This window comes from Buteo buteo, chromosome 16, assembly GCF_964188355.1.
Source record: "Buteo buteo chromosome 16, bButBut1.hap1.1, whole genome shotgun sequence".
Taxonomy (NCBI): Eukaryota; Metazoa; Chordata; class Aves; order Accipitriformes; family Accipitridae; genus Buteo; species Buteo buteo.
Window position 1 is genome coordinate 24,589,493 of NC_134186.1, and position 19,115 is coordinate 24,608,607.

Sequence of the window (19,115 nt, forward strand, 5' to 3'; positions counted from 1 at the left end):
AGATTCATGAGCACTGACAGTTGCTGTGATTTTCTTGGGGAGCATGTATACATCTCATATTAGGGAAAGCTCACTTCATTTCCTCCTAGAAGCATCAAAAGATGCTCCTTGAGGGAAAACTCGCAGTATTCTTCACTGAAATATGCATTAAGCACGCCCCTTTTTTGTATCCAGCTAGTGATTCTGAGCCCCTGTGTGTAGACTGCACAAAATGCTTTACTTGACAGGAGGCAGTACTTTTGGGGATGTTACCTCTGTGATGTCCACAAGTCTGTATCCTTTCCCATTGCTGAATAAATGTACTGACAAAGGAAGTAAGGGATGGTTGAGCGTGCATGAAACTTTTTTTTCTTCATCTTGAGCATCCAGCACCAGGAGATACTGCTGGAAAAATCTCCATACCGTGAATGTGAGATACATTTATATCAGAAGTAGAACGTTTGTATGTGCATAAAAGAATTCTGCTGTTTTTCTGTATGCCAAGCCAGTTTTCTTGTATTTTGTTGCATGGCAATGTCCATTGTGATGCTCTGACTGGTAAATATAGTCCTTTAGGGTCAGGTTAGGAAGAAAAGCTTGAGCACTATTTCTGTTCACTGGCAGTTTCATTTTTTATTGCTTAATATATATTTAAAACTATATGCTGTGAATTTTTTTTTATGCTTCCAATCATTTTGAGTTAAACTATTTTTGAAAATAAAGGTATCATAACCGTTTATTATCCTTCTATGTAAATAGCTTTTGTGATTTTAAAGGTTGTAAATGAACTAGAAGTACTATGTTGAGATATGAGGTATCAAAGAACATTCTAAGCTGTCAAATATGTTTATGCAAATATGGCAAAATTTTGCAGCTCACTAGGAATTAAAAGCTTAATAAAATCAACTGTCAGGCGCTATCCTGGTTCTACTAATGCCTTTAGAATTTTCGGTAAGATACTAGATCTCTGCTGGACAAAAATAGTCTTACTTTCACTCTCTCCTAAGGTTGAGTCATTTGTGGACAAACAGTAAATTGTCTGTTTGACTTGTTTTGGTTTAGATGTAATAGAGCTCTGTTTTTAATAAATAGCAGAAGTATTAACCAAAATATTTTAACTCTAAAATATCTCCAAACATGCTTTTGATTCCAGAAGAAAATTTACTTGAACCCAACATGACTTTGTATGTAACTAAAACTTTTATTTCTGATTTACTGTTAGATTTAGTGATAAAAATGAGGGGGGTGTGATTATAAATGCTGAGCAAGCAAAGTTGGTGTTCGGTGTCATGTTTTCGTTATTAAAGTAGCCTTGATTTGAATGGTATGCAGAACTGGACATAGATCAGCAAAGCCATTAGAATCTGTCTTAATCCTTCTGGTATGTTAAAATGTTTGCTTGATTGCTAATTGTTGTATTTAGACTCCAGTTTGGTAAGGAGTTCTGTGAGGCAACGCGTAGCGGAACTGTGAAGTTTAAAAAGAAAGGAATTGATGTCTTCGATCCCAATCTTATCATAGAACTAAATCTTAAATAGGTATTGAAAACTAACTACTGTCTCATTTCTTCAGGTTAGAATTAATGCTTGTGAAAGCTTACTTTCTCCATGTTGTTCATTCTGGCACTTAATGTGTTTTTTTCTTTTTTTCTTTTTATTTTAAAGTTACACTAACCACAAATGGGTAAATCTGTTAACATTATGTGGAGGAGTAAAGCTATTAAGAGGTGAAATTGACCATATAAGTATCGTTTATTTTGGATTGAAACGGTGTAGCTCTGTTGAAAGCTTATTATAATTCATTATGCCAAGTATAAATTTTATTAAATTTTAAGTACAAAGATGTATTTTGGTGAAGTAATGTAGAACCTGAGCTACTTCTAAGCTGGGATAAGGTAGGTATATATTTATGTAGTTGTATTGGCTCCTAAATCAATTCAAATTTTTATTGAGTCTATGAACTTTTTCTTACTTATGGTGCTGTTTTGAAAGTCAGCCACTGCTTTTGTTATATATACTCCCATATGTGTATACATAAAGATCCCATAGAAAGCTCACTTGCCTACTTTTTCACATTAATAAGTAAGCTGGTTTTTTCACTGTTATTTTCTATTTTGTCAGTAAAATCTTGAAAAACTATTAATATCCTTCTAATAGTTCTTTATTGCTTCAGGGAAAAAAGGTATTTTTCCTTTAGGGAAAAATTACCTGATTTCACTGACTCTCCGCATTCTTCCAAGTTCTTTGAAAATATGTGATTCTTCTGTTCAAATTCAAGAACTATACAAGAGGCAGTAGTCAGGACTAAACTCATACTTTTAAAACACTAGGATTTAGATTAAACCTTTGAAAAATTTCTAAAACGTTAGACTGTAAAATTTTCAGTACTGGACTGATTTTGAAAAGCCATTTATATGTAGCTCCTTCTGACATTGTCTACGATGATTTTGTACCTGAATGTTTTCTTAAAAGTTGGATCTGTTTAGTGTAAATATGTAGTTTAATATGCTGATATGCTAAGTAAGCACAAAACCTGAACTGTTTATGGAACCATTCTGAACTAGTACACAGCACTCATGTACAGACAGAAAGAAGTATTTAAAGGGCAAAGAAAGGACCCATTCTTAGTAGAATTACGTTTTTTATTGAAAGTAAAACCAAGAGGTAAAGAATGGCTAGAATTTATCATTAAAAAAAAAGAGGCCTTCAAAGTCTTATCGTTTCATCTTTATATGCTGACTCCCTGTAGATGCTGAACAGACTAGTTAACTTCAGTCATTTTCTCCACCGAGTAAGTTTAAAAAAACCAAACAGCAACCAACAACACCCTCACCTCCTCTCCCCCCACCCCCACCCCCCACCCCCCAACTCTGTCTTGGAATTATTTGGATCGGGGGAACTACATGTGTGATATATTTTGAAAATCTCCTCTCCATAGTGGCATCTTTGTGACTTGTCTTTTATCAAATCAAATGTGTTCTTGCTCAACAAATAAAGGTTTTGTGACTGGCTTAGCAGGCTGTAGGTGATACCAAGTCTGTTTACAGACCTGGGTAAATAACAGTTTAAGAACGAAAATAAAAGTACTGCTTAATATCTTAAAAATATTTGGGAATCCTATTTCTGGTTCCTTCCAAGGATTTTTCTCTCTTGTCTAAATCTGATGGATTAATATGTGATGACAAAACTCTGGCTGGGTATAAAACATGCAAAAAAAAAAAAAGTGATAGGTGAGGTCATAGATGTTCAGAGTTGATCACTCACTCATACTTTCTTTTTTAGTGTTTCCTTTGAAGACCACCACTATTCAGAATTTGTCCAGTGTGGTTCAGTTCCGAGTTCTTTCACAGTGTGACCAGGCACTGGTTCTACTGTCTGATAATTTATTGTGTTCTATTCAGTGGAAGTTTCTGGAGATGCTAGTGAAAAGCTTCTCTTCTCTTTTGGAAAATATGTAAGCTGCTGTCTGAAGCCACTTTGGTTTTTTGCCCTCATTTGCCCTTGAGTTAATTAATTCAAGACATATGTAGCCTTCTTCCAGGAAGAAGGCTTTACCCTGACAGCCTCATCTCCCAGGCATGAGGTGCAGTAAGGAGAACTCCTTTTTACAGTTTGGTTTATAAAACCTTTGTTTTCCCAGACTCCCTTTCTTCCTTATTCTGTGTCCCCTTACTGGTATTTCTCTAAAGAACTGAGGATGGTTTTGACTGTGGACCTTTATGACCTTTATTTCACCTCACGTGAAACGTTGTTATGTTCATGTAAATGGGGGCCCAGCCCCTGCCTTTATAGTTTGTAAGCATAATTTGGGTTTAAGACTTGCCCACCTATCAAGACTGCTGTGTTTAGAAGACTGTATCTGAAGAACCCCAGTTATATTATGAGTTACTTCCTAATGTTTTACTGTAGAGTAGGAAGCTTGTTGACAGTAGCAGGTTTCTTTTTCTTTTCCTGTTTTACATGAACTTTTGATCCCAAGCTGTGGAGTCTCATTCCTATCAATAAGTATGGGATTGAACACTTAAGTAAGGTACATGTAATTGCTGAAGTCCTGATTAATTGCCTTCAAATCAAAGTCCCAAGGCTTTGAGAAATGCACTGTGGATGCATAAATTGTAAAGTGTCTGTAAACTGATGTGACCGTTAATTCTTTAGAACGTTGTCATAACAGTCAGAACCTCTTATGAATTGATGCTGAAGAAACTATTAGGATTAAAGGTCAGGCCTAATGACAACGGCTTTTTGATTAAATATTTAAAATATTAACACTGATACAGTGCAGTCTATCCTCTGCACTCTATTTAATATGGTATTGTCCAATCATATTTAATTCACCTTTACTGACTCTGCAAAACTACTTCATTCTTGGAATGCCAATAGAATATGAACTTAGAATTATCTAGAGTATTCAATTAATGTATATGCATATATGTACATATAAATATTTATATATTGTTGTGGGTTAGCCCCGATAGGCAGCTAAGCCCCACGCAGCCGCTCTCTCACTCCCCCACAGTGGGATGGGGAAGAGAATGGGAAGACTAAAAGTAAGAAAACTCGTGGGTTGAGATAAAGACAGTTTAATAGATAAAGCAAAAGCCATGCGCACAAGCAAAGCAAAATAAGGAGTTCATTCACTACTTCCCATCGGCAGGCAGGTGTTCAGCCATCTCCAGAGAAACAGGGCTTCATCTCCCATAAGGGTTACTTGGGAAGACAAAATCCGTAACTCCTAACGTCCCCCTGCTTCCTCCTTCTTTCCCCAGCTTTTATTGCTGAGCAATGCATCATGTGGCACGGGATACCCCTTGGGTTAGTTGGGGTCACCTCTCCCAACTGTGTCCCCTCCAAGCTTCTCGTGCACCCCCAGCCTACTTGCTGTCAGGGCAGTGAGAAACAGAAAAGGCCTTGAAGCTGTGTAAGCACTGCTCAGCAATAACTAAACCACTGTTGTGTTATCAGCACTGTTTTGGTCACAGATCCAAAACAGCACCACAGAAGCTGCTATGAAGAAAATTAACTCCATCCCAGCCAAACCCCAGTGCATATATGTAATACATATATTTGCAACAATAACTGAAATCTCAAAAGCGGAATGCTTGCATCCCCAGACAACTGTAATTATGAAACTCATGTTGTCTTTAGTCTTTAACTTGCATATAATACTTTATGCTTTATTAATGTGATATCTAGCAAAGTTGTAAGAGCACAAGTAGTGAAGCTACACATTTTACATTGGAAAAACTAATTATTCTAATACCAATGTTAATTTGACTGTAGCTTTTCAAATACTTTCTGCATTGTTGAATAGAGAATAAGGCATCACTTTTTATTTTTTCTTTAAATATGAGCAAAGCGGGCGTTAATCACAGAACTTTGTTCAACTTTTTGTTCATTTTTTCTTTCAGTAAGTCCCCGTTACTTATGGAAAAATATAATTTTAATGGAAAGCAGGTACAGGATGGGAAAATTCTCTTTTGATGCTTTTTCATTGAAAATTTTGTTCTTATGATGTCCTTTGCTATTGGCTGATAATCTTTATAAGAAGGAAAAAGCAGTAAGAAATATGAACGCTTAGAACCAACACACTATAAAATAATGAATGACAATGTTCTTGGAGCAGACTTCCCTTTCTTGGCGTGCTGCATGATTCCTCACAGAAGAAAGACTTAGATTTCAACTCTTACTCCAAAGATTTTGTTTAACGCATACTTTATCTCACCACTGCTAATATAGAATACAGATTGTTTAGCAGCTTGAGCATGACTTTCAAGTTAAAAAGTCATGCCCGCTCATGCTCTCTTTCATCCAATGAGTTCTTAATTGTTTTGTGAGGAGTGGTACCGCTTCAACAGAAGGGGTGGAGAATCCTGTCATCCCGGCCTGCAGCCTGGTAGATGGAGTCTTCTCCCCACAGTGGGACATGTTAGTCTGAATCCCCTCAGGGAGAGAGGTAATGAAATCCGGATCTTCCCTGTCCTAGGTTAATGTTCTAACAGCTGAGCTGCTATTCTAAGTCAAAGCTGTGTTTGCTGCTACATTTTATATAGAGCCTGATGTGCTATGGTTTTTTGCTGACAGTTTAGACTTGAAAGGGATGCTGAGGTGTTTGCATTTGTGAAGACTGAACCCTTTCAAGAAATGTATTTGTGAGGGAAGCTTAAATATCTAGCATAAATACCTTCAACCTTGAGAAGCAACATCACTTAAGAATTTAAATTTTCTGTTTAGGTGCCCAAGTCTGTCTTTACATATCTAAACTTTTTTGTAACTCTGGGCTTAATTTCGTGAGGGTTTTTTTCCTGCATGTTGTGGGTTTTTCAGCATCTAGACCTGGAGTACTTTACAAGACAGTCTCTCTCTCTCTCTTTTTTTTTTTTAGCACAGTGTTGATGTGTCTTTACACAAAACTTTTCTATGAGGTTCTGCATGGCCGGTACTGTGCTTATAGTTTTAGGTTGTACCTGAATCTTAATTGTGTCCAGACTTACCTTGAGATTTCTGTAAGTAGAATGAACTAATTTCTCATAGTTAGCGTTAGAATGAGTTTTAGATAGATTTGTGGAGGAGGAATTCAGGGTGGCAGATGATTAAGATATGAGTACTCCTGTATTTCAGCAGCATTTGTGGAGTCTGCATTCTTCTGAAGACCCTGAGAGTGTTCAGAGACAAAGTACACTAAGACTTTCTGTTCGTCACGTATATTGAGTACCCACATGAAAGAAACACAGTTTGGGAGAAAGATCCATGCATGTAACCATCTTACAATTCTCCAACTACTAGACTGCAATGGGGTCTGCATTGACTTTGTGTGAACTTGAGCAGTAAATTGTTGTAAACCTGCCTGTCAGTAGACGAATGCAGCTCAGTGTTGTTTCACTGACCTCCTTTCTAGCCTCTTGTTCTTTTCACATGCCAGTTCTGGAGACATTAAAGAAGTATTTCTGCAGGCTAGGCTTGGTGACTGAGCTGTGTAATAGGGCTAAATTGAAAAGAAAATAACAACAATTGGCTGAACAACCCAGATTTCCGAGGCTGCTAAATGTGATTGACATTCAGGGTTATTATGCGGATATATGAGGAAATTTGGATATATGTTTTGATGTTGGCAGTGTAGACTTTTCCTATATTTTGCCATCAGTCAGCATAAAATGATGCTAGAATACGGTAGCTAAGATGTCAGAGCAAACAGCCGCGAAATAGAACCATCAGTTATCTATAAAAAGAAAAATGTTGTCATATTCTGCAGACCAGAAAATGGGAAAGGATTACTGTGAGAAGTATCTTAAAAAATATAAACCACAACATTAATATCTGGAAATGTTTCTATTCAGCAACACTCGACATAGAAAATGCAGAACAGCAAGCAGCTTTGCACTTTACCCTTTCCAGCCTCTCAGTTAATCATTTCTATGAAAATACAGAAAATATTTTATTAATTTTCTTCCAGTTGGATATAGCGTCTCAGTTTTGATGTCAGTTGGGCTTTTTTCTGCCTGGAAAATTATTTAATATGTCTACCTTCTGTCAGGAAGGAAGTGGGATGCTTCTCCAGATTTTAAATTCCTTTGAGAATTCTCCACATATGCATAGGTCTGACTTTTCTTGAAAAGTTAGTAGTTCTGCTGTTGAGACATTGGTTTGGTACTGACTCAGAGAGACACATGCTGCCTCCTGAGTCACCATCACTGCTTTGTGGGATAGCTGGATTTGTTCTGGGTGGGGGATTTCCAAGTACTGACCTAGCCCAAGCTTCATTAGGTTCCGAGGCTTGATAGGATCGCAGCCCAGAGCAGTGAACCCGCAGGCCAGATTTGTATCCTTTCTCCTTAATAATGTGCTTGGGTGGGGTGGTGGGAAAACACGCCTTTCTTGCAATGAGTAACTGGATGTTTTACAATCAATACCTTAATTTATGTAATATGTCTTATCATATTTTAAAGTATATGTAAATTTGCTAGTGGTTTAGTGAATAGATCACGTCTGTTTTGAACACAAGATCAAAGAGAATTTTTAAAACCCAATCTGACAACACCAAGCATAAACAAATTGTATAATTTCCCTCCTCCTGTATATCCCCCTGTATATACGTGGAGGGAGAGTGAGGGGAGGATTGAAGAACATGTACATTAATATGCACATTCCTAGCGTTTTTGATAAAGTTGTATAAGGGAAAGTAATGAGGATGGGAGAAGCTGGGAAGGCCAGGGTGACAGGAACTTGACATGAAGCAGGTTATTAAAGCAGCTGGGAATGTGGTGTACACTAACTTTATGAACGAAAAGCTGTTCTGTGCATGAGAGAAGGAGGAAGCATTTCTGATTTGTCTGCAGAATAATCTAGGCAGCTGCAAGCCTGCAATTCTGCAGGGACTCTCCTGTCTTAAGGATGTCTCACTGCAAGTGAAACTTAGCAATAGTTGTGGCTTTCATGGTAGTGTGCATGGCATATCATTGTTTACATTAGGAGCTAATTTAACTTTGGGTCAGCCTAGATAGTGGGTAAACTCATCTGAAGTATTGCGATTAAAGATAATAATTTAAGAAGCTTCCCTGCCTTTTAATTACAGTCTTCAGAAAGGTTTTTAGTCTTATTTTCTGCTTATAATTGTTGTCCATTATTGAACAATTTCCTTCAGGTATGGAAGGGCCCCATTTTTTTCATTTTCTCCTATATTTATTTTCATGCTTTTTATTTGGTAAGACCCTTAGCTAAAGACCGTAGCTTTGAAAGATCCTTACTTTTGTAACTTTCATGTACAACAGAGATAAGCCAGCAAACAACAAAAGATTTGAAATCTTTGTAAGCCTTCTTCAGCAATGGTTTTAGCTCACTGTTTTAGCATATATCTCTCATCTACATTAATGCTTTTTATGTGTCCCAGACTATCACTGTCTCAAGAGAGGAGTTGTTGAGAGATGCATGTGGGGAATATTTGGTAATGAAGGAACAGAGGAAAAGCTCTGAATAAAAGAGATTAAGATGAATTTTAGATGAAGAATGAGGAAAAGCTTAGACAATTGGTAATTTGTTTTTCAGGCAGGTGATACTTAGGATCTGCATAATTTGCCAAAAATAGATTATTTTTCCTTTTTAATGTATTTAAGCATGGAAGGGTTTGTTTAATGTTAAGAAAGACCTTGTTTCCATTCTTCAGTAGTACAAAAATATTTCAGAATCTCAACTTCTTCTTTTTTTTTTCCAGAATGAAATTCTTTTTTCATTGGTCTTGGTTGTAAATAGTTTTATCACATGTACAGGCCTTACAAACATTGTTGTGAAATCATATTAATAAGACTTCCATTATTTTGTAGTTCTGTGGAGTTTTACATTCCAGAATATGCATGGAAATTGGAGTGTATTCATATCTGACCTTTTTCCCTACATTGCAGAACAGATTCAGCTGATGTTCACTAGAATGGATTAGAAGTGAAATGAAAAAAACCCCAACATTCCAAACCCAAGGAAAAAATATAGTTAGTAGCTAATTGTTTTGTGAAATTGTGTGCAGTGTGTACACAAATAACTCTTTGTCCCCAGATTAGAATATTTGTCAAGAGTGTACCAAAACAGTGGTACTGAAAGTATCATCGTGGTTTAGGTGAAGAGACATCCACCTCGGAGATTATGGTAAATACAGTTAATAAGGTATAGCTTGTAAAAGGGGGGGGAAATACCCCAGAGTTAATGCATAATTTAGCTGCTGATGTTAAAATTGTAGTAATGCTTCTAGTGTTGGCAAACACAGAGAGGGACACACTAACTCGAACAATTCTGTAAACTGGTTTCTTCTGATAAGAAGTCTGCAGTTTAGCATTACGACATGCTCAGAGAAACAATGCCAAGAGTAAGCTAAGATTATGCTTAGACTGATTTCTTTATCGAGACAATTTCATGTAGTGTGGATAAGGATTCAAACATGAAAGCGTTTAATATCCAGTACTAGGTCTTACAAAAAAAATTGGCAAATGTTTTAACCTGAAAGCAATGCATTTCCTCTTTATTTACCCTGGTTTTGCAACTTGTCATCTCATCCAATAAATGGCAGAATTGAGTTAGTGTTTTGCAAGGCAATATAAGCTAAAATTTTTATTCTGTATGATGCTACTATATTGAATTACTGGTGGATTTTGGTATGGAGGACAAGGATTGAACCAGCAGATTCCCTGTTTAGACCAGACTGAAAGAACTGTGCTGGTCTCCAGCTCCAGTATTACGGCTTCTGCTTCTTTATGCATAACTGAATTTTCCAAAAGTGCAATAAATCTGGACAAAAGGGGGGAGGGGCCCATGGGGGGAGCAGAGCAGAGCGCTAACTTTCTGCCTTTTTGTGCTTATAAGAGGTAAAATGGGAAGGGAAGTATATTGCTGTTCTTCTTGTAAATGTGGTTTTCCTCTTTTCCATGAAGAAGACAGACCCAGTTTATTATACTTCGCAGCTGTAGTTCTAGGCATTTGACATCCATAATGCCAACTGTAATAATTCTAAGCCAGCATCAGTTCATGCTAAACTACACATCTTTGTTCAAGAGGAGTTTGCAGGGGACCATACAAGAAAAAAGATTTCTTAAAAGAAAAAGATTTTATTCAGCAGTTCTTTTCTATGAATTGGAAACTGTTTGATCTCAGGTCTTCTGCCTCCTCTCCAAGTCATGTGCACAGCTTGTCTGGTTAAGATTTTTGCCTCTATGTGTGTATGCAGGTTCTTCAGAGCTAAGCAAGCTAAGCAGAAGTAGTACTGAATCAGTAGAATCCCAGTCATTTCATAAAGGTTACAGGGAAGGGAAGGGAGAGCTGTTGTTGGTCTTCAAATGAAAATACCTCCCTCTCCAGATCAAGAAAAGGCCATCAATATGTGCTTGTTAGCTTAGAGAATGGTCCCCCAAAACATTGTTTTGTACCGTTAAGATACACACACCCTGAAAAGACGTAGAAGTGAATGACACCTCTGTGTGTTGTATCTTCCAAATTACACAGGTAGCAATTTCACTTCACGCTCAGCTGCCACTTTTTGCCTGCCCTAGAATGTGTTTTCTCATTTTCCCTTTCATCATTTGAAGCAGAGAAATGTGTGGATTGATTCATAGAAGAAATCCATACACAAATGAACTAAAGAATATAAAAAATGTAGGCAATACCACAAAATATGAGCTGGATTCTAATGTGAACTTCTTATTTTCATATTAATTTATGCTTAAGTGTGCTGAACAATCTGCATATCTCAATGACTCTTAGAAGGGGACAGTTTTCCTGACTTCCATTTGGAACTGTAGTTTGCTCTGGATTCACTGAAAAGTAAAACTAACACACTATTGTCAAGAATTGCAACATATATTTCTTTCCCAGAAATATTGAGAAGTGTCTGAAGTGTTTTAAAAAAAGTCTGAATAAATAAAACAGAGTAGTAAACTTAATAGCATAAGGACTGCTGAAAGTAATTTCTTTATCATGTTTTCTGACAAGTTTATATGTTTAAAACTATTTTATCTAGAACCTAGTGATGAATAGGTTCTGTCTTCAAAGATCTTCCAATATGATGGTTTTTTAGGGTTGTGATAATTTCATTTGTAATTATGTAATAAAATTAACTGTATCCCTCAAAAGAATTGCCCATTGAAATATACTGAAAAGTTTCTGTTCTGTTTCTTTGATCTGTTTAATGTAGGAAAGAAGGGAAAGGGAACGAAAGCTGAGCAAAGAAATGGCAGAAAAAGCCACAAAGGAACTAGAAAAAATGCAGTTACAAGAAAAGGCCGAAGAGAAGTATAAAGAATGGTTAAAGAAGAAGAGAGCTGAAGAGGCAGAAAAGAAGAAGAAAGAGAAGGTATTAATCAACTAATCATTTATTTGGATGGGGTTACCTGATTTGTAATTTATATTAAATATATTGGTTGATTGAATTGATTAGAATTTATCAAATGGCAATGTTGTACATGAGAAAAACTTTCAAAAGTTGTAATGTTAGTGCACTGAAGACATTGAGGTGTGGTCAGCAAAGCAAGATGCGTATTAACACGTTTTTGTTAACAGTCTTTGCAAACCCACTGCAATTGTGATATGATAAGGGAAAGAGAAATGCAAACGACACAGTGTACCTTTATTACTCAGTCTGTTGCAGGGTGACCCAGGCAGAAAATAGGCAGCCTTCTGGGCATTTTTCTCCCAGCACCACTGCTATCATTATATTATCATTATACTTGCACATATTTCTAATTAAAAGCATTTTTCTTCATATCTGTCTGTAATAATCTGATGCTAAAAGTTCTGATTTTAATGTTATTTCATATTAATTAATCACCTATGTATTTTTATAGTGAGCTTCAGAAGACTTCTTACTTGTAAGCTTCATAAAGTACAGGCTTTGAGGTCCTCTCGCTCACTAGAACAAATACTCTAACAAGGCTACACTTGCAGGAATCATCCAGAATTCCTCTCAAACATCACATATTGGTAATGATTATGCCTGAAAACTATGAAATGTATAACCAGAAGTCTTATCTGTGAAGCTGATTAGTTGTATTTTAATTTAATTAACATTACAGTCTAATTTTTCAGTAGAATATGCGATATTATAGGAGTACTACACTACTGTCATAGCTAAGTGGGGGAGGATTGTGGTGAGAAGAATTTATCTATATTCCTCCTATAATTACAGCAGTTGTTCTTAAAGTGCAGAACACATCTGTAAGTATTTCATGAGTACGTATAATAATTTCTTTGGATTAACTTTAAAATATTGTAAGCTGTATCAGATTAATTTTCAGGTCTTAATGACCTTAATTTTGCAGTCTTTCAAAATTTCCCATCCCATTAAAACACACTTAAATATTCTGTACTGGCGGTGGTTATTTTCTGCTTAGCAAACTGATTCTGTGTCTCTGCTGAGCCTCTAAAATGCGCAGTAGAAGGACCTCGAAACCCAAGAAAATGAAAGTGATCAGACAGATTTAAACCATATGCCTTCTTTTAGTCACCTCTTCATTTTGTAGATTCCTGTAAGCCATGTTCACAGTATCAATTAAACTTAGTTTAAATCCAAACGCCATGCCTAAACACACTGTTTTACTTCTGATTAATGGTTCCCCAAGCCTGCTCCAGGCTTGGAGGCAACCCAGTCATGGCTGATACAGGGTTGTACGAATGTGGGTAAGTGAGAAGAGTGGATGGTTGTCCCAGATGCAATAGCCTCTTTAGGCTAACTGCAGCACAGTGGGCCCTGGCCGTCTCCCCATTATGTTCAGAATATCTTCTGAGAGGTTTTTCTCAGAGAAACACTGGATTAATGCAAAGGTTGATTCTGCCACTCCCACCCCCCGACTTAAATAAAAAAATAATGCAACTTTTCTATGGTCAGGAAAATGTATTTCTATTTGAAAACATATTTGAAATATATTCAGCAGTTATTGTACAGGGCTTTGTCTATAAATACCTTAGGTTTGGGGGTTTTTTTACTTCTAGGAAAAAGAAAAAGAAAGGGAAGCTGAACTACAGGAGAAGAAAGCAAGATCAGAGAAGATCTTTAAGGAATGGCTACATAATGCTAGAAATAAACCACGCCCTGTTTTAAATGGTTATGGCTTCCCACGTGGGAAGTCTACAGGTTTGTACTTCTGCTACACAAATGTAGTTACTTAGGTTTGTGGTTCCTTCCCTCTAATCGTTTAATGTGAAATGAAGCCTGTTTAAGATTTTCATCCAGTATTTCATTTTGGCACATGGGAATGAATAACTCATATGGTATAAGTCAGAGAAGCTTTTACTCTGAGACCCATTGTGCATTTTTTGTAGCCCTTCATGTTATTTGGGAGAAAATTGATGTTATTTGAGAGAATAATATGGCATACCAAATTATAACTGATTTTGATCTCATTTTCCTTATCAGGCATAGGAATCACGAGAGCCAATCACTGGTTCCTTTGAAGCAAATCAGTTATGCTGGCATCCTTGTAAAGTTAGTGTTCATGTTACAGGAGCTGTTTGCCACCTTATCGCACCTGAATCCCCCTTAGAAAAGAGGGGGTTTTTTCAGATGCAAAGATTAATAAGAGGCTGACAGAAGTCCTGTCTGAAAAAGGAGATGTGGCAATTAACCTGTGTTCCAAGCTAAGATTTCCTTTCCATTTAGCTTTACACTTGCATCACACCTTCTTGGCTTCTGTAATTCTATTCCTTTTTTGTTTTAAAGGGAAGTGTTAAAGAGAATGCTGTTGATAGTGTGGTGTTTTGTGAGTCTCACTTTATTTTTGGTTTTTTCGTCATCCCTCATGGTACAAAAGCAGAAGAGCAGTAAGAAATAGCATTGCATTTTTACATTTGAGTGCTTAATTAAATTTTCTTTAAAAATACATATATACTTTTGCCTTTATTTTTTATATAATTAAAATCATTGTTGTTATTTGAATTCGCAACAGAAAATATTTTAGAACCTAAGTTCCAGGCTCTAAATGTTTAAGAAAATGTATAAAGCAGGTGAACAACCTTTGCTCGTTTGCTTACATCTGTTTATAGATGGGGATACACTTTGCCTTCATGTTTTGTTTTGGACCTTCATTATTTCCCCACAGCTGCAATCACTTCTTTTAAGTGATTTTTGAAAAATATGTCTCTACTCAGTTGTATTCATGCAATAGAATATATTACAGGCTTTGTTTTACCCAGCCACATGATGTATGCACTGAAATTTCACTACAGACAAATGACTGATAGAGCAACATGTTCCTTCTGTTGCATTTTAGTTTTTCTGATATTGCTTTATGGGCCGTAGGTTATTAATTGCAGATTATTAATGTATATGTGGATAATTAGTGTATTTTTCTCCTCAATAAAATGAAGAATAACAGTTAAGCAAAGATGGAAAAATATGTGAGCTTTGCATACGTGGTGACAGGAAGTTTTATTTATGAATGTTTTGGAATAATGCAACGGATCCAATTCATAGACATTTACAGCTTTTAAGTATACAAAGGACTGAGCATTCTGAATGTTACACAGCATTTGACCTGCTTATTATTTTAAATAGAGATGAACAATGTGCCATTTATTGGTTTAAAAAAAAAAAAAGGTGGAAGATTTATTACTTTGAATCATTTAAATTATGTGATGTGCCTATGCTGTCTTCCTCTGAAGACACTGTTGTGTCTTTGTTAGTCCAGATGATTATTATAACTGCTTGCATTGTAAAGCTTGTAGTGTAAATATTCCTTTTTAGTTATGTGTATTTTCTAAATGTTTTAGGGTGTGCTGATGGAAATTTGTATCCAGCTCCAGCATATTGTAACCCCATTCCTTGGAAACCTATAAATGTGCCTCCTCCGAAGGAAGATGGTGTTCTTACCATGAAGAAGAGTAAGAGACCTGTATCTTGTCAGTCACATGTATCTTCACCTAGAGTAATTTATAAGCCCAAAACCAACCCTTGTATTGGATCCTTGTGCAGAAAGCAGTTATAGTACAGAAAACAAAACTATTCTTATGATCTTGAGTGAACTGGGCCATAAATATAAAGTTATATGTAGTTATATGTCCAAAACAGGCTGCTTTTGTTTGTTTGTTTGTTTTTTGTGAACAGGCTTTGTATTTATAGCTGACCAACCAGCGTTTTTATATGTTTTTTTTATATGTTGCATTTTAGTAAAAAAAGAGCAAAAAGAAAAAAAAAGTCATATTTAGCTAATTGTAATGGAACTGTATGTCAATACCAATAAAACACACAGATTGTTTCTTCCTTTTCTCCTCTTTTGTTGTTGGAGTTCTTTTCTGTATGTGATTATTCTTTTGGGTGACAGTATTACTGGGTTATTTTAAAGGTGCTAATTAAAACAGACTTTAAGACAATTCTTGGCTTAATGCAGAAGGAATTCAAGGCCTGCATGCAGTTGCAGGGCTATGATGTCTTTGGGATCGCAGAGATGTAGGTGGGATAGTTTACATCGCTGGAGTGCTGCAGTGGATGGATGCAGGCTCTTTAGGAAGCATAGGCTGGACGGTGAGGTGGGGAGAGAGCAGGAGAAACGCCTGAAGTTTTGCCGATGATTAGCTGAGACCTAATGAGTTAAGATTAAAAAGGGAGAGTGAGGTGGGCAATGTTGTGGTGGGCATGTGCTACAGACCACCTGACCAGGAAGAACTGTGTGGTATTCTTCAGGCAGTCAGAAGAAGCCTTATGCTTGCAGACCCTGGTCTCATAGGGAGACGTGAACCACCCTGAAATCTGCTGGAAGGGCAACACAGCAGAGCACGAACAGTCAAGGGAGTTTCTGGAGAGCATTGGTAACTTCCTGAACTTCCTGACACAGCCGGTAAGGAGCTGACAAGGGGAAGCTCTTTGCTGGACCTGATGTACAAACGAGGGAGACCTGGTCAGGGATGTGAAGGTTGGGGGCAGCTTTGCCTGCAGTGACCATAGGATGGTGGAGTTCAGGATCCCGAGAGGAGGGAACAAATAGCAGGATCACAACCCTGAAACTCAGGAGAGCAGATTTTGTCCTGTTCAGGAACTTGCTTGGAAAAATCCCATGGAATATGGTCATGGAGAAAAGAGAGGTCCAGGAGAGCTGGTGATTTTCAAGGATTGCTTCCTCCAAGCTCAAGGATGGTCCATCCCAATGAGCAGAAAGTCAAGCAGAAGTGGCAGAAAGCCTGCATAGATTAAGAAGGAACCCCTGACTAAAATGAAATAGAAAAAGGAAGCATGCAAGAGGGCGCAGCAGGAACAGGTGACCCTGGTGGAATATAGAAACACTTTCCAAGTGCGCAGGGATGGGATTAGGAAAGCCAAAGCCTATCTGGAGTTGAAACTAGCAAGGGATGTGAAGGGCAACAAGAAGGGCTTCTGTGGGTATTTTGTCAGCAAAAGGAAATTAAGACAAATGTGGGCCCACTGCCACATGGGTGGGGGCTTTGTGAAAATGGACATAGAAAAGGCCAAGGTACTTGATGCCTTCTTCACTCTTTTTTTTTTTTCTTTTTTTTTTTTTTTTCTGGCAATCTGCTGATTGACCTCAGCAATCACAGGTCCCAGAGTCCAGTGGGAAAATCTGGAGCAAGGGAGGCAACCTTGGTGGTGGAGGATCAGTTTAGGGAATATCTAAACAAACTGGACATACATGGGTCTATGGGATCTGATGGGGTGCAGCTGTGAATGCTGAGGGACATAGCAAATACCATTGTAAGGGCACTCTCAATTATCTTTGAGAAGTCGTGGTGATCAGGGGAGGTTCCTGAGGGCTAGAAGAAAGCAAATGTCAACTCGTCTTCAAGGAGGTGGGTCTGGAGAACTACAGGCCAGTCAGCCTCACCTCAGTCACCTAGAAAGGCGATGGATGCGGCAAAGGTGGCCAGCAGGCTGCTGGCTGCAGGAGAAAGAGCGTTGGCCAGCAAGTTGAGGGAAGCGATCCTTCCCCTGTACTCAGCACTGGTGGAGGCCACATCTGGAGCGCTATGGTCAGTCCTGGGCAACCCAATAAAAGCGTGACATGGACATACTGGAGCAAGCTCAGTGAAGGGCCACAAAGATGATTAAGGGATTGGAGGATCTGACGGACAAAGAGAAGCTGAGAAAGCTGGGACTGTTCATCACGGAGGAGAGAAAGCTCTGGGGACATCTTGCCAATGTCTGTAAATACCTGATGGGTGGAGAGAGAAAGACAGAGCAGACCCTTCCCAGTAGCGCCCAGTGACATGAGAAGAGGCAATGGGCACAAACTAAAATACAGGAAATTCCATTTAAGTATGAGACAGAAGTTTTTAAGGTGAGAGTGATCAAACACTGGAACAGGTTGCCCAGAGATGTTGCGGAGTCTCCATCCTTGGAGATACTCAAAACCTTACCGGACACAACCCTGAGCAACCTGCTCTAGTTGGCCCTGTTTTGAACAAGGCAGTCGGACTAGATGATTTCCAGAGGTGCCTTCCAATCTCAGCAATTCTGTGATCAGTGGTGAAAAGGAGAAAGCAGAAAGAAGTAAGACTTTTTCCTGTTATCATAGTTGTATCACTTTAAGAAATACATTGTTATCCTTTAAAAATGACACAATATTATAAAGTATATTACATATTATAAAATTTAAATGGTAAAAAAAACACTAAGGCACATTCTGGCACATAAGTAGTCCAATGTATTGATTCTGCTTCTAATCCTAATAATTTAAATTTCTTCAGAGCAAATCATGAAAAATACTAAACTATCTCACGTCAAGTTTATACTTAAAACATTACTTGTACCCTTACCTTGAGTGAATCAGTTTATACAATATGCCTATGACTGTTCTTTCTAGATAATGCCAAATACTAACAAGACTGCAACATCTTACAGTAGTTAATAGATTATTGGGTTTGTGTTTGTCAGTAATTTATGATATGAATTAGCGTGAAGTCTCACATATTTAGACTTTCACAAAGTACTTCATGTTCGCCTATTGTTAAAGCAGTGCAAAGGACATTATACAATTGAGTTTAATTTTTCATTTTACACTGTAAAATGTAAAGTCTTGAACGTAAAGCTATTCTTCATCACAAGGAAAAGAAAAAAATGATTTAAAGAGCAATGTATGAATCTTCTTTAATTCAATTCTATAATTTTATTATAGTAGTGGCTAAAACCAACTAAAATTGGGACTGCTGTGTACGACACATTTAAGTACAAGTGTAAGCTCATTTTAATACTTGAAGGTGCATCATTTAAGCTGACAAAATAGACAAAAGCTAGTATGAGTGTATATGAGTATATTCATCAATTTATCATGTACGGTGGGTGCAAAAGCTGATCTGATGCATTTCACTTCTACTATCACTAAGATACCCAGACTCCACAGTGTCCCTGATGGGTCTGTTCTTCTTACTTCTGTAACAGTGTGTAAATCAAGTGCCAAACATTTATAAATATGTCATATGCAACATGGGTTATCATTATATTAGTTAATGAATGTCTGCTAAGAGTGCCTGACTTTCTGCAGTCTAATATTTGTCATAGGGCATGCGGAGTAAAAACTGTTAATTTTTAATTCTGTATTTATTTAACAGTTTATTTTCCTATTTATTCTAATATGTAAATAAAACAAAGATATGTAAGGTAGCTCTCATTAAAGACAATAAAAACTCCTAGCAAGGCCACCGCTGTGACTTACTAGAATGTTCTCT

The 19,115-nt window shown here is 37.3% G+C and overlaps 1 protein-coding gene across 2 annotated transcripts in view; it reads left to right on the forward strand.

Annotated features, from left to right (window-relative positions):
- The window catches only part of CCDC34 (coiled-coil domain containing 34), a 29,810-nt gene extending 14,097 nt beyond the window's left edge, over positions 1-15,713 (forward strand). For both annotated transcript variants that reach the window (XM_075048216.1, XM_075048215.1), the window contains 3 exons: positions 11,644-11,802; positions 13,437-13,578; positions 15,213-15,713. In XM_075048216.1, coding sequence (XP_074904317.1) covers positions 11,644-11,802; positions 13,437-13,578; positions 15,213-15,427 — 516 coding nt within the window. In that variant the 3' untranslated portion in view covers positions 15,428-15,713. The remainder of the gene's footprint in view (positions 1-11,643; positions 11,803-13,436; positions 13,579-15,212) is intronic.
- The last annotated feature ends 3,402 nt before the right edge of the window (positions 15,714-19,115 follow it).